The sequence below is a fragment of the Zeugodacus cucurbitae genome, chromosome 4, assembly GCF_028554725.1.
Source record: "Zeugodacus cucurbitae isolate PBARC_wt_2022May chromosome 4, idZeuCucr1.2, whole genome shotgun sequence".
Lineage (NCBI taxonomy): Eukaryota > Metazoa > Arthropoda > Insecta > Diptera > Tephritidae > Zeugodacus > Zeugodacus cucurbitae.
Window position 1 is genome coordinate 19,246,385 of NC_071669.1, and position 14,951 is coordinate 19,261,335.

At 37.4% G+C, this 14,951-nt stretch overlaps 4 protein-coding genes across 4 annotated transcripts; 1 reads left to right on the forward strand and 3 right to left on the reverse strand.

Moving 5' to 3' along the window:
* Window positions 1-286: 286 nt before the first annotated feature.
* LOC105216418 (serine protease easter) lies at window positions 287-1,629 on the reverse strand. Its single transcript, XM_011190896.3, has 3 exons — window positions 1,474-1,629; window positions 1,207-1,372; window positions 287-1,148 (listed from the first exon to the last, which is right to left on the reverse strand). Exons 1-3 carry the CDS (start codon window positions 1,525-1,527, stop codon window positions 403-405), a joined length of 966 nt encoding a protein of 321 aa, XP_011189198.1. The 5' UTR covers window positions 1,528-1,629; the 3' UTR covers window positions 287-402.
* A 1,551-nt stretch (window positions 1,630-3,180) lies between these two features.
* On the reverse strand, window positions 3,181-9,982 carry LOC105216428 (uncharacterized). The gene is given in 8 exon segments (XM_029042745.2): window positions 3,181-3,950; window positions 4,011-4,167; window positions 4,391-4,395; window positions 5,797-6,435; window positions 6,501-6,651; window positions 8,298-9,019; window positions 9,088-9,241; window positions 9,753-9,982. Coding segments are annotated over 8 exon segments (2,667 nt in total). The 5' UTR covers window positions 9,822-9,982.
* LOC105217599 (serine protease easter) lies at window positions 5,616-7,217 on the reverse strand. The gene is made up of 3 exons (XM_011192674.3): window positions 7,030-7,217; window positions 6,501-6,651; window positions 5,616-6,435 (listed from the first exon to the last, which is right to left on the reverse strand). The coding sequence occupies exons 1-3, from the start codon at window positions 7,093-7,095 to the stop codon at window positions 5,690-5,692; spliced, it is 963 nt and encodes a 320-aa protein (XP_011190976.1). The 5' UTR covers window positions 7,096-7,217; the 3' UTR covers window positions 5,616-5,689.
* A 1,141-nt stretch (window positions 9,983-11,123) lies between the features above and the next one.
* LOC105216444 (spaetzle-processing enzyme) lies at window positions 11,124-12,988 on the forward strand. The gene is made up of 3 exons (XM_011190933.3): window positions 11,124-11,273; window positions 11,950-12,082; window positions 12,147-12,988. The coding sequence occupies exons 1-3, from the start codon at window positions 11,205-11,207 to the stop codon at window positions 12,881-12,883; spliced, it is 939 nt and encodes a 312-aa protein (XP_011189235.1). The 5' UTR covers window positions 11,124-11,204; the 3' UTR covers window positions 12,884-12,988.
* Window positions 12,989-14,951: the final 1,963 nt, after the last annotated feature.

Consider the following 14,951-nt stretch of genomic DNA (forward strand, 5'->3'; position numbering starts at 1 on the left):
TCAACTTTTCTGCACCTTACTCTTATGACATTATAACCTTCTCCACTCATTCTCTCCCTCTCTTTGTTCCGACGACCTATCTATAATTTCAATCTTTCCATCCATCTCTTCCTCTCTTTCACGCATCGTCTGTCACTCTTTTTATCTATCTCTCTCTCTCTCTCTCTCTTATGAACCTTGAAATATTTAACGTAACTCGGGCCAAAATACCAATGAGTCCTAGTGCCGCATAAGAACCTAGTTACGATTAAAGTCAGTGACCACTTATAAAAATTATCATAAGACCTTATTTTATAGAATATAGCTTTTTATTTTCAAGATTTACAAAAAGGCAATTATTAATAATTTTGATAATTTTGTTTGCTAAATATTTGTTAAAACATTCGTGTACTTTGTTGGGTATTACGTACTCGAGATGGTCTCTTTAATCCAATGTAGATACGGTGCAACGCGTGTAAAAATACTCGGATTGCCCTTCGTCTTACAAGTCTTCGTATCGAAGCCAAACGATACTATGCCAATCAAATAATATGCTTCTTTTCCATTTTGCGTGTCACGAATCATCAGCGGTCCACCGGTATCACCTTTACAGGCATTTGTGTCAGCGCCCATTGCACAAGCCTGCTGATTCGATGAATAGGTAATGCTGTTTTCCACACCCGCTCTTATCATTTGATCCACACATTCAACAAGCTTGCGTATTTCTACATTTGCCTTCAATTTAACTGGACTACTTGCTGCTTTTTGGGTCTTACCCCAACCGGTAACTTCAGCCGTGGCATCGGCGTAACCTAATAAGTCCTGACCCTTTTCCAATGGCAGGCAGATGGGGCTAATAAAATCCGTATACTCAACACGATCCATTAGCTGTAAGAGCGCTATATTATTGGATTGCTTTTTTATATCGAATTCTGGATGGACAAATTTGTTAGCCAATGTTCTAGTGATGGGCGGTGGTGCGCAAAATGCCGCACGTTTACCGTTGGGTTCACAATCATCCGGGGTACTTATATCCCATTCACCCAGACGAACTTCCTTGAAAAGCCAACCCATTTCTCTGTTTAGATTGTCGTCGACACAACTCGCTGCCGTTAGTACAAAAAATGTATTAATAAGCGAGCCGCCGCAATATGTGCTTTTGACAAGGTCTGTAATGAAATCATTTTAAGTGTTCGAAGCTTTTGGGAAATAGTATTTCTAAAATACCTCTGTTTTCATACACAAGCATTGCGGTCCAGGGAAATTCATCAATAAGTGTCTCACTCCCACCGAAAATACGCGAACTTAATGGAATTTTTCCACATTCTCCGGCCTTTGGTAAGGTGCTTCTCAATGACTTGGAATCATCTAAAGAGATCCACTTAAAGCTTTCCTATATGTAGAAAAATATATTGTGAGAACTTAAACTTATTGTGAGATTATAAATAACAGGTTTTTTGAAACACCGGATCTTTCCAAAAAGTTAATACTCACAATAGCCGAAAATCCGCAATATATAAAGAAAACAATGATTTTTTCAATATCCATTAATGGGTTTTGACGAGAAAATTATTATATATTCAACTTATTTAGTCCACTTTTGAATAGAAACGATCGAAAACTAATAGAACTATGTAACGACCCCTCACTCTCAATTAAATGTAAAATAACTGTTTCAAACTGGATCTAATTAATTAAATTTGGTCACGCTTAAATATTCTATTTCGACGCTTTCATCTAGGTTGAAGGTCTTTCGAGTCCATTCATAGTGTATCTGATGTTATACGGTGAGAAGAAAACGTCTATAATTTTGATGCTCTTTCTGAACCATTAACGAGATTTATAAGAAATTCTTTTCATATGAGATTACCTTCAACACTTCAGATATTCGATGCAGAATCAATTTTAGAAAAAATTCGTGTAAATTTAATACAATATCCAAAGCGAGATGAAAATAGACTCTGCTCGTGCTTAATATTCAAGAATATTATAAAGATATCTGTAGAACTGTAGAGACTGTGGAAAAGGGACGCTGCAAAAGTAGAACGATAGGACCAGCAAATGGCGCCATGTTTTTAGCAGCTCTTTTGACATTTCTCTTCAGTGAGGAAAAGATATACGATCCAACAACGAGTCGAAATTATTAAAATTTACTACCGAAATTCGGAGTCAGTGGCTTAAACTATGAGAGCGCTACGTCCAAATTATGGTTGTCAAAATCGTCCCGTAAGAACAACAAATGAGCGTCTAGTGGAAAAAAACACAGTACAAAATGTTCCCGTGCCAGTGAGACAAAGAGGTGTCCGTAGTTTCGAGAATATTGCTGCCGCTAGCGCATCATTTGAAGAAAACCCAAATCAGTCTCTCACACGTTGTTCTTAAGCATTGAGTATCTCTGTGACGTCGTTCTGGCGATTTTGCGAAAACAGCTTGACCTACATCCTTACAAGCTCAAATTGACGCACGAGCTGAAGCCGCTAGACTACTAGAAAATTCGTATGTTCGTGAATTGGGTTGAGCAAGAACTTGAAAATGATCCGGATTTTCATCGAAAATGAGGATCATTTCAGATTGAATGGCTCCGTCAATAAGCAAAATATGCGTTATTGGTCAGGCAGCAATCCACACGTACTCCATGAATCACTATTGTATCCCGAACGAATTACGGTTTGTGCGATTTATGGGCTGTACGTCTTCCGTGATGGTCAAGACCGGCACGTTACTGGGAATGGGGATCGTTACCGCTCAATGATAACCGAATATTATTTGGCCCGAATTGAATAATATGGACTTGGGCAATATGTGGTTCCAACAGGACGGCGCCACAAGCCACACAGCGAATGTGGAAATCGATTTATTGAAAACCAACTTTGGTGAACGTGTTATCCGTTAGACTATTTCCTGTGGGGCTACGTCAATCCTATGGTCTATGCCAACAATCCAGCGACGATTGATTAACTTCGTACGAATATCGAAAGTAAAATTACAGCAGTATCGGCCGATTTATATCGTCGAAAATTGTGTTCAGCGTCTGAACTATTACAACCGTGCCCGTGGTGGCCATACATAATGGCATCGAATGTACTTTCACAGGAATAAAGAATTTCATTGATATCCCAAACCTTTTTTGCTATTTTTGTAGCCCTCTTATTGAAAAACTCTATATATACATACATACATAAAAGTCTCTAAATTATCTGGCTAAATAGTATATGCACATACAATTAAAATGAAATATTAAATATTTTCCTTTATCCACTTCAAGTAAGGCTGTACACGCGTATATATAGCTGGTAGATGCTTCCTTTGGCATGTAGTATTCATACTAGAGAATAAACCAATTAAATAATAGGCCTGTTGATATTCATTTGAATGTTGAGCCATAAGTGGGCCACCGCCATCTTGTTGACATGCGACTTTGACAGGTTCATTAGTACATATTTGCAATTCCGACGAATAACTGTAACTAAGATGCGGCGCATCTCGTTTAATTACCGTCTCGCATGCCTCAAGTTCCGATATTTTTACAGTTGCTTTTTGTTTTATTTGACTTTCGTCTCTCGTCAGAGTTTGACCCCAGCCAGTGATTTCCGCCGTACTGTCCGGAGCACCAATATAATCCAGATCCTCATGATACGGCAGACATATGGGACTAATAAAATTGTTAAATACAACTGAACTTTTTAAGCGTAGTAAAGCTATATCATTCTGCAGTGTATTTTTGTTAAATGCCTCATGTGTGATTACCACATTGACTTCTATATCCGTATAGATGGGAGCGCAAACTGAGTTGCCCTTCGAAAATTTTTCACAATCTTGTTTATATGAAATATCCCATTCGCCTAAACGCACACCAATAAACGTAACACCATTTTTGGGTGCAAAACTTGCGTCTACACATTGTGCGATGGTGAGCACATATTGCTTGGTAATGAGTGAACCCATGCAGCCTGTGCCATAGTCGTTGGTCTCTGAAAGCAAGAATTTACAGTATTCTTTAGAAATTTATTTCCTAACAACTCTTCAGTTACTACTTTTATTGCCGTACAGCAGCAAAGCCGTCCAGGGAAATTCGTCAATATGTGTATTAGTGCCACCAAAAAGACGATCGGCTATACCGATTTTGCCACACTGTTTTGGATGTGGTATGGTGCCAAACATTGCCATTTCATTCCACTCTTCGATATTCTAGAAATATAATATGTTAATAAGCATGAGAAGAATAGAGAGAAATATGTTAATTAATCAAATTATTGTTCGATTTTGAGCTTAACATTTTCCTTGTAGGCAGTTAGATTGAAGTGATTTGTCGAGGATAACCAAAGGTGGCAGAGTCCCCAGCTGAGTTTCGATGAGGTCCGCAGACCCAAAGCAGTTTGACTCATTTTTAAATAATTCGAGTTATACTCACTAATTCTATAGCAAATGTCGTTCCCAATATTAGCGGAATAATATACTTTGTAAGTGTCATGTTGAATTTTTACTATCCGAGCAGCTACCACCAACATTTGCTAGTCGCCTGTCCTAACTGCTCCAAATTCCAGAAGTAACTTAGAAATTCTTGATTTTTCATACTTATCTGATACCTATGTTACTTATAAATATAAATATATTGCTATGTCTGTGTCCAATTGGAGAGAATGTTCGTTATGCCAACATTTGCTAGTCGCCTGTCCCAACTGCTCCAAATTCGAATTGTAACTTAGAAATTCTTGATTTTTCATACTTATCTGATACCTATATTACATATAAATATAAATATATTGCTAAGTAACTGTGCCCAATTGGAAAGAATGTTCGTTATGCTATGTGAGAAATTACTATCATTCTGAAAATAAATACACTGTGAAATCAATTAATACTTTAGATAACGCTATTTACGTATCTCCTTTATTCTATCTTTGATATTCCTTGATGAAAATAATATGATCCCTAAAAGAAAAATGAGGTTATAGTTATGGCAAGAACTCCGATTGATCTTAATATTGCTGCTAAGTACTTAATAAAAATCCGAAAGCAAAAGTGCTGGAACCTTTTCAAAAATATGACCTTACCAGAAATTGAACAGATATGACAGACAGTCATATGCAGTCGTTTCCGAAAAAATAGTACTTGGAGGCTTAACGTGAAAAAAAAAATAAAAAGTCTTCAAGCATGAAAGGCGAGCGAGACAAAATTTAATACACCAAATTCTACCACCAAATTCGATTAACCGAAAACCTTGGAGAGAGTCACACCCATATATGCATTATGGGTGTTTTGATCAGGTTTCTCTTCTACCAGCACATAGTATTTGGTGCAATGATACATTTTTTATGTTCTTAAGAGAGTACGAATATCGAAATTCGTAGGAGATCTGACTGTCATAAAATAGTACGCTCTGGCACTAGCAATCACATTTCGTGGGATGATTAGAAACTAAATCCGGCCAGCTCGCAGTTTCTATTTTTCTAGTAATCCCTCTGCTAGTAAGAAAATAGGGAAGCAGTCTCGCTCCTCGTAATTAGACGAATCTGAAGATATTTCTGTCTTTCTTTCTCTCTGGTTAATACTCCCTCCCAGACCTCTACGAAACCGGGACTCCACTACTGTTCTACTACGCCAACCTATGGGATATGCAGACCTTATATGATAAGAATAACAAACACAATTGTTTCTGCTGTAAAAATATCTAGTTTGCTTTAACAATACAGATATACAAATATATATATTATCTCTCCAAAATCCCTCTTATCCAGTCCATGTATAGGCGTATACGCGTATAAATAGCTGGTGGCTTCCTTTCCGTACAAGAAAGTTCCACACTAGAGAATATACCAATCAAATAGTAAGCAGTTCTATCACTATCATCAGGTTTATCCATAATCATAAGCGGACCGCCCGTATCAATTTTGCAAGCAATTTTACCATCGCCTACGGCACATGACTGCCGATAAGGATCATAGGTATGACCGAAACCAACATTATCAAGCGTAATATTGCCTGTGCAATCCTGTAGAGGAATTATGTTCACAGTTGCTTTCAATTTTACATTACTATACGTTTCTTTTGCAGTTTCTCCCCAACCAGCGATTTCCGCTGTAGCATCGGAAAAGCCCAGATATATTTGAGACTCCCATGTTGGCAGGCATATGGGACTAACGAAATCGGAATAGATGACTTTACGCACCAAACGCAACAAAGCTATATCGTGTAACATTTGTTTCCTATTAAAATCTGCATTAATTATAACTTCATCAATTTTGATATCTTGTGGTGGTGGCGCGCAGTACTCCACACCATTGGAGTCTTTCTCACAATCTTTTGCAGTGGCAGTGTTCCATTCGCCCAAACGTACGGCTGTGACATTTATGCCATTTTTGAAAATCATATGATAGTCAACACATTGTGCAGCTGTGATAACATGGAATTCATTAATAAGCGTGCCGGCACAAGCTGAACCTATATCGCCGTTGCCTGAAAATGAAGGTTTTTATGAGTTTTTTATATTTCTTTTTTTTTCTAATAATTTTCCTCAATACTTCTATTGAAGTATATAATCAATGCTGTCCAGGGAAATTCATCTATACGTGTTTCAGTTCCACCCATGATACGATTTGATAGATCGACCCTGCCGCATTCGTTTTCTTTAGGTAATTTACCAGTATCGCTCAGATCCATCCATGAATTTACCTTGAACCAAAAAATAATCCATAAGTATTATTTTGTAGTACTGAGAAATTAATTTTCGAAGATCTAAAAAAAATTATGAATTCCAGGGAAAGGAAAAAGTTGTTGTATCCCACAGCAAGTACTCGTATGACAGAGAACAAGTAATGGATAGTGGATTTAATTTACGGAATCCATCCTCAAGCTTTTTTACTGTTAACACAAATATCGTGAATATTTCTTGAGTCCACAACCTGTAACAACCCCTTTCTGGCTATTACAAGAAAACTCGAGTATGATTTGAGTTCACAAAAACCTCGAGCTTAATAATTTAATTCAGGGCACTTATTCTTTGACATATTATGTATTTAAGTTCAACTTTACTTGGTTTTAACTACTTACGATACACTTGTCCGAAGAAAAGACAACGTAAAATATTGTTAAAATTATGCCCTTTATGAATGCCATGTTGTCTTCACTTTTCAAATACCAATAATGATAGAAGTTCTTAGTAGAAGAAATTACTCAAAAAGATAGACCTCTTACTGCTAAGCACTCCTACGAACTAACTTGAGATCGCGATAGTGAATGATCGAAATCAGTTCCTTCACACTTATACTATACTCACAATATTGGGGAAAACAATATTGTAGATTTGTGGTATGTTTATTCAAAAATGAGATAATAAAGAAAAGCGGTAACAAATCGTGCGAAGTTACTTCTTCTGACACTTGATAACTCTATTCCATACAAATATGCGATTTAGACAAATCCCTTTGTCTTAGTAATGGTTCCGTCATAAACATTGAAAAGTTCAATTTCTCTCTGCTCTTATTTTATACGCCACTGTATATAAATAACTTATTTTACTGTACTAAATTAAACTTTTTCAAGCGATTAGTTATTCACAATTAATTTGACAAGGTTTTTTATAATGGGTGATCAAAGTAGACGTACTTTTTTCAATAGCCTTCTTTTGACAATTATTGGATAATATTCGACCGAATGGAACACGCCCTGCACGCAGTGAAGAAAATATAGCAGCCGTATCTGCGAGTGTATACGAAGACCGTGGAGAGTCAATTCGGCGCCGCTTGCAGCAACTGGGACAGTTATCCCGCCATGATAGCTGACTATTTAATGACTGAAATTGAAGCTCGTGATCTCGGCGACATTTGGTTTCAACAAGACGGCGCCTTTTCCCACACATAGGCTCAATCAATGGATTTATTGAGAGAACACTACACTGAGCAGATAATTTCACGTTTTGGGCCGGTCGATTGGCCACCAAGATCGTGCGAAATCACAGCGTTCGACATTTTCCTGTGTAAAGTCTGAAGTCTTTGCGAAAAATCCCTCTTCGAACCAGGCTTTGGATCACAACGTCACATATGTCATTCTCCAGTTACCAGTCGAAATGCTCGATTAAATCATCATAAATTGGACTCAGCGGATGGACTATCTGAGACGTAGCCACGGCGAAGATTTGAAAGAGATAATATTCAAGAAATAAATGCCAAAGAATGTTCTTTAATGATAATAAACATTCCCCATTAAATTTGAATATTCTGTATTTTTTTCTTTAAAAAAGTAGGGAACCTCGAAATGGATCACCCATTATATAATATATTGAATATATTATTGGTACATGAAATCTAGTATGCGTTGACGACTTTTTGAATCCAATCGAGATATGGATGGACACGTGTGTATATATTTGGTGAATTCCTTATGGAGCAAGTATCCTCGACGCTTGAGAATACGCCAATCAGATAGTAACAAATAATATTATCCTTCTTATCTTTTATCATAAGCGGGGCACCGGTATCGAGTTTGCAGGCCGCCTTACCCTCAGCCATGGCACAAGTTTGTAGAAAAGATGAATAGGTGTAACCATTACCGCCAACCCGACTAATAGCGTCCAAGCAATTGCTGAGTTTATAAATATTTACCGTAGTCTTCGTTTTTGTTGTACTACGCGGATGTTCTTTATTTTCACCCCAACCGGTGACTTCCGCCGTTGTATCGGCATAGCCCAAATACTGTTGACCCCTCTGCAGCGGCAGACATATGGGACTTATGAACTCTGTATAATCCACTTTCTTGGTCATACGTATTAAGGCTATGTCATTATTCATCTTATTTTGATCGAAATCCGGATGTATTTCTATATTACCGATACCCCTTTCTACAGTGGGTGGCGCACAAAATTTATGGCCACTTTGTGAATATTCACAATCGATTTTGGTGACAATATTCCATTCGCCCAAGCGTACACGCTCCAAGGTTATATCATCTTTAATCTTATCGCGGCTAACGCATTGTGCTGCAGTGATCACAAAGTATCTAGTTATCAACGAACCCATGCAGAGAGAACCCAACTCGCCGGAACCTGTAAGATATTATCATGAGATTTTTGACTTATTTTGCATTTGCTGTGAGTTGTGAGCTATAAAATACTTCGATTTTTGTACAACAGTAATGCCGTCCATGGAAATTCATCAATATAGGTCTCGCTACCGCCCATAATGCGATTTGAGATACCGACCCGACCACATTGCTTTAGTGTAGGTAAAATTGTGGTGTTTGTCAAATCAATCCAACTAGTGCTATTCTAGAAGTATAGTAAAACAGGAAAAAGTGAAAGATCTTTCAAGCTTTCAAGAAAATAAATATATCCAACACTTGTGTTTCGAAAGATGTGACTTCCAAAGGCAGAGTGCTTTTAACTTCTAATACACCTCTTGATATAACAGCATTAGATACATTTTCTCGTAAAATTACTGCTATGAATATTCAATAGATATTACTAGGCACTTCTTTCTTCAGATGACATAGATGTCTTTGGAGTTGCATTTTTTAATCTTCAAGGTATTTGGACAACATTATAGAAACATACTTTGCAAAATGACTGCCAAAAAACGAGATCTATAACAAATTAGGAACATTTAACACAATCTTCGGAGACTTGTAGTCCCCGCTCAAATCTGCTATATATTATACATAGTCAGAGTTTTGTTTGTCTAGAGTAGAATTGTTCAGTTTTTTCTTCTACCTTGTGCAACACTCTAGATCTTTTCAAACACATTATACAATCACAAATTATTCTTTATAAGACTACTCACAACCAGTAAAATTTGCGTCGAAAAAATTCCACAGAAAATGAGAAGAATTACTCCATATGTAGTCATCATGTCAACAATTTTTTTCTGTAAATATTCTTATTAATGCTAAAAATAACGTTGATTCCGCTTACTGCTCCACAAGCGTGGCGTCTCAAGATATGTATGTATATGTAAGTAGAATGATTAAGCAATGAAATCTAAATTATTTTTCCCATGCGAATGTTGTCCAAAACAATTTTTTTACAATATATGCATAAATATGTAAGAATTGTTGTAGAAACGTATGTTTAACTGTGTCCAATTATAAAAAAATGTAATAGTATATACATATATATATATGTATGTACATGATTCATTAGATTCGCGATGTATTTGCGTTCAGACTGAGGAAATTATTTTGGTGCAAAGAAATAGGGTGGGCAAGTGATCATGATTTTAGAAATATAAAATAACGAAACAGAGGTAGATGGACGGTTCACAGCCGAAATGATAAAATATTGTTATTCTCAATTCGGAACCTACTACATTTAACTGTTAAAGCCTTTATGATTGAGAGACGTGAAGCACCACCACTAGCGCTATTCACGTTACGAAGTACATATTTATAACAACCTTTTGAAACTTATCGAGCTGTTAAGTAATGTGCCTCAGTTTTGGCATATTAAAATGAAACATTTCAATCTTTTCAGGAGAATGTCCAATTTAATTAGCTGTTAGGAGTTATCAAGGCAACTAATCTCGACATGATCTATATGCTCAGTTTGTTTTGGTGGGTACGGAATAGAATGTCTTAATAAGGCTTTTGGCAAGAATACAATTTTGTTCTCTAGTAAAAAAACATCTGTATTGTGTGCTTATCGTCAATGCATAATTCCAGACCTTCGGGTTTTTTTGATAGCGAATAAAATGTGAGAAAGCGATAATAAAGTATAAATCGGTTTATGGTTACAAATTACAAAAATCCAACATACGTTATCAAAATATTAATAGCCTTGTGACTCCACTCATTGACGTCAATTCGACTTCACGCAGAACGCTTCAAGAAATATGCAAATGAATCAAACTATTTTTGAATGAAATGCATAAATGATTAAGTTATTTACGAAAAAACTAAAAATAATTCTACATATTTCGTGAGTTTTCTTTGCCAGAAGTTATTTTAATACGCGCTTCTTTGGAAAATTGGTTGGATCTGTACAGTTATTGTAGGTCTGATAACACAAGATATCATTTTGTTCATGATTACATTTGATGTAGAAAGCGTACCCTAAACTTCAAATCAGTTTGAGATTCTGTAATTAAATTAAATATATTGAATATTATATAGTTGAATATTTCGATTGGACACGCAGTAACAATTATTGTCAAGCACTCATTGTGTAAGCGTGTAGAAAACAATTTCGATTCAACTATTTTTAAAGTTTTGAAAACAGCCTGACGAGCGTCTTCGGTATGGGGCTCACAAAAGGTGTTAGATTTTTCATTATATATGGTATTTTTTCATCACTGGAACACATAATTGTGAGTATAAAGTTGAGGACAGAAGTAATCTTTTATTTCTTCCCTTTCTTGCTATTGAATGAATTCCGATTGAGACGATATTGAGTACTTATAAAGAATACAGTTATTCAGTTATATTTAAATACTTTTCTCGTTGAGGCAAAACGGTCAATGTCAATAAGAGATTGCATCTTTAGACGGAAAAGAGGGTAAATAATATCTAGTAGTGTACTGAATAGTTAGATAAATAGACGAAAGGGCAGTTAAGGAAAATATTTGTGGACATCTCTCATTTATAGTATTGCAAGAACTTCTTTAATCAACCGCTCTTGAGATAGATCTGATATTGTATAAATCTAGAAGATATACCAACCCTCATTTCAGCTTAGTTTTTCTAGAGTATTTTTTTTAGAACTATGTATATCGTTTATACTGAATATCATAATTTTAAGAAGACTCGGACCCCTTACGACACGTAAGGGATTATTTCGACGTTTGCGAACGCTGTTGTATTGCTTGGTATGTTGCATTTTTAGGATAAGTCTTAGACAGCTTAACAGAGAGTAGCTTAGTAGCTTTGTTAAAGAAGTCGAAATTTGTTAACAACACTTTAACCTTTTCGAAGATAATATTATGTTCGAAACTTCGAAATTATCTCGCGAAGTTGGGATAAGCAACTAAAAATTCACCTTTTCAGGAAATCCAAGCAGACACTTTACCAACTCCAACAGAATGTGGCAAAGTGGATTTGAGTACGCGCATATTTGGTGGTGTCCAAACACATGTTGATGAATTTCCCTGGTCCACAATGCTTATATACGAAAACAAAGGCGAGCGCTGCACTTTTTCCTAACCAATCAGTTTCAAAAACTATAAGGTATTTTATTTTTTCAGTGAATGGCGATGTCGGCTTCGCTTGCGGTGGTGCGCTGATCAACCACTATCACATTCTTACGGCAGCACATTGCACTCAAAGTGAAATAATGGCCAAACAAAATCTAGTTCTCTCCAAGGTGCGCCTGGGCGAATGGAATACCGAAAGCGAAATTGATTGTGAAATGTACGAGAATGATGACGTGCTCTGTTCGCCCGGTTTTCGCGATTACGCAATACAAGAGAAAATCGTACATCCGCAGTATGATAATCGTACGCAAGCAAATGATATTGCTCTGTTGCGTTTAGCGCAAGAAGTCGAATATACTAACTTTATCAGTCCCATTTGTCTGCCGCTGCAGGCGGACGCAGTGCAAAAGTTGTATGAGAATGTCGCTGCGGAGGTAGCCGGTTGGGGTCAGACCGAAACAGCATTGTACAGTAAGGTGAAATTGAAAACAACCGTTACAGTTAAAAATCTCGAACAATGCAAAAATCATAATATGCCTCAGCGTGTAAAGAATAGAATTGGTGGGAATCAACTGTGTGCAATGGGTATTGGAACGGATGCCTGTCATGGCGATTCTGGTGGTCCGCTAATGTTGCAGGATATGCAAAATGGCAAAAATGCTTATTATGTGATCGGTGTCATCTCTTTTGGGTTCGATAAGAAGACATGTGCTGTTGATGGTTACGCAAGTATTTATACGCGTCTAGGCCCTTACATTGGCTGGATAAAGGAGCAGACACAAAAATGAATATATTTTGTATGTAATCTTGTAAAAATTAAAAAATATTTTTATACTCTCGCAACAAAAGTTGCTAAGAGAGTATTATAGTTTTGTTCACATAACGGTTGTTTGTAAGTCATAGAACTAAACGAGTTGGATATAGGGTTATACATATGTATATATCACAATGACCAGGGTTTTTTTTTTTTTTTTTTTTTTTTTTTTTTTTTTTTTGTTGTCGGAGGGGGAATCTTCAAAAGATACCGTATTAAATAGTATACGGCATGCACGATTCATCCCATTCGCTTAAGATACACCAATTTTGGGATCACGCCCAGCAACTCTAAGTTTTGCAGGACTTGCGAAGAGGGACGCCTACGTACTAAACCCTAAACTCCGTCTTCTATAGCTCTTTATTCTCCCTTGCGGTACCACCGCTAGGTATTTCATCACAAGGGTAAGCTTTAGCCAATTTGCTCATCTCCATTCCAATTTGGTCTACTGGTCACTTGTCATCCTCCTTTCGCTGCTACGTTGCCACTCATTCTTTCTTAGCTCTGTTAGAGCTCTCGCGGACCATGCTCTTACTTGGTTCCATACATTTGGTGATTGGATCATGTGCGCCACTATATTTCCTGGTGTGAGGCGTTCCTTTAGTAGTTTCTCCAGTTCCGTTCTTTCACATTCAAAACGAGGACACTCAAAGAATACATGTAATGCGTTTTCGCATCCATTGTCACAGAGGGAGCATTCAGATGCATCGTCATGTCCATACTTTTGTAGGTATTCTCTAAAACAGCCGTGTCCAGTCAGGAACTGCGTCAAGTAGTAGTCTGTTTCACCATGCTGTCTTTCTACCCACTTTTGAATGTTTTTGATAAGCCTATATGTCCATCTACCTTTTGTCGTCTCGTCCCAGCGTTTCTGCCATTCATTTAGGCTCTTTTGCCTTTCGTCATTTCTCTCTTCTGTTGTCAGGCGTCTCTCCGTACTTTTCATTTTGTCAAAAATTCTTTTTTGTTCCATCGCTGCAATGTCTGGTGGCATGATACCAGCTATAACTCCGACCGCCTCGTGTGATACCGTTCGAAACGCACAGGAAACTCTAATTGCACTTAACCTCATTATAGATTTTGCCTTTTCAGCGTATGATTTATGCTGCAGTGCAGGTCCCCATATAGGTGCCGCATACATTAGTACCGACTGACTCACTTTGGCTAAGAGTGCTCGTCTACTCTGGCTCGGTCCACCAATGTTAGCCATTAGTCTGGATAGTGCAGCCGTAACCCTTGCCGCTTTTTCACAAGCCTTGTCAATATGGGTCTTATAGTTTAGTCTCACATCTAACATCACCCCCAGATATTTCAGGGACTGCTGTGTGGTTATATTGTACCCGTCAATATTTAGCGTAGCAGTCTCTAGCTTTTTCCTACTTGTAATTAGCACAGCTTCTGTTTTTTGTCCTGCTAGTTGTAGTTTAGTTTCTGTTAGCCATTCTTTTATTTTAGCCGCGGTCTCATTGCATATATGCTCTATTTGGGTGATTTCTTTTGCCACCACCGTCACTGCTATGTCATCAGCATATCCGATTATTTGTACCTCCTTTGGTAGGGGGAGGCGCAGCACTCCATCGTAAAGTATATTCCAAAGTAATGGACCTAAGACTGAACCTTGGGGTACTCCGCCCGTCACTGCGTAGCTTTGTGGTCCTTCATCAGTATCATATAATAGCATTCTATTGGACAGGTAATTTGACACAATCTTTACTAGATATAACGGCGTTTTTTTTAGTTCGAGAGCTTTTATGATGTGAGGCCAGTAGGCCGAATTGAAGGCATTCTTCACGTCGAACGTTACCACCGCACAGTATTTTTTAGAGCCATACATCCATCTGGTTCCTTCAATGGCTCTGCTTGCGACATCAGTTACTTTCTGGATTGCATCTATTGTCGACCTTCGTCTTCGGAAACCATACTGATTGTCTGCCAAACCCGGTAATTCATTTTCTAGATGTTGCTCCAGTCGAACACATATTATTCGTTCTAATATTTTTCCCATTGTGTCCAGCATGCATAGCGGTCGGTATGAGCTTGGC

Excerpts from the sequence above, each read along its gene's own strand:
- LOC105216418 (XM_011190896.3), bottom strand. The coding sequence starts at position 1,527 with ATGGATATTGAAAAAATCATTGTTTTCTTTATATATTGCGGATTTTCG. Across the intron at positions 1,373-1,473 it reads ATTGCGGATTTTCGGCTATT|GAAAGCTTTAAGTGGATCTC; the intron begins GTGAGTATTAAC and ends TTCTACATATAG. Across the intron at positions 1,149-1,206 it reads GCTTGTGTATGAAAACAGAG|ACCTTGTCAAAAGCACATAT; the intron begins GTATTTTAGAAA and ends ATTTCATTACAG.
- LOC105217599 (XM_011192674.3), bottom strand. The coding sequence starts at position 7,095 with ATGGCATTCATAAAGGGCATAATTTTAACAATATTTTACGTTGTCTTT. Across the intron at positions 6,652-7,029 it reads TTTCTTCGGACAAGTGTATC|GTAAATTCATGGATGGATCT; the intron begins GTAAGTAGTTAA and ends TTTTGGTTCAAG. Across the intron at positions 6,436-6,500 it reads GATTATATACTTCAATAGAA|GCAACGGCGATATAGGTTCA; the intron begins GTATTGAGGAAA and ends CTTCATTTTCAG.
- LOC105216444 (XM_011190933.3), top strand. The coding sequence starts at position 11,205 with ATGGGGCTCACAAAAGGTGTTAGATTTTTCATTATATATGGTATTTTT. Across the intron at positions 11,274-11,949 it reads CATCACTGGAACACATAATT|GAAATCCAAGCAGACACTTT; the intron begins GTGAGTATAAAG and ends TCACCTTTTCAG. Across the intron at positions 12,083-12,146 it reads GCTTATATACGAAAACAAAG|TGAATGGCGATGTCGGCTTC; the intron begins GCGAGCGCTGCA and ends TTATTTTTTCAG.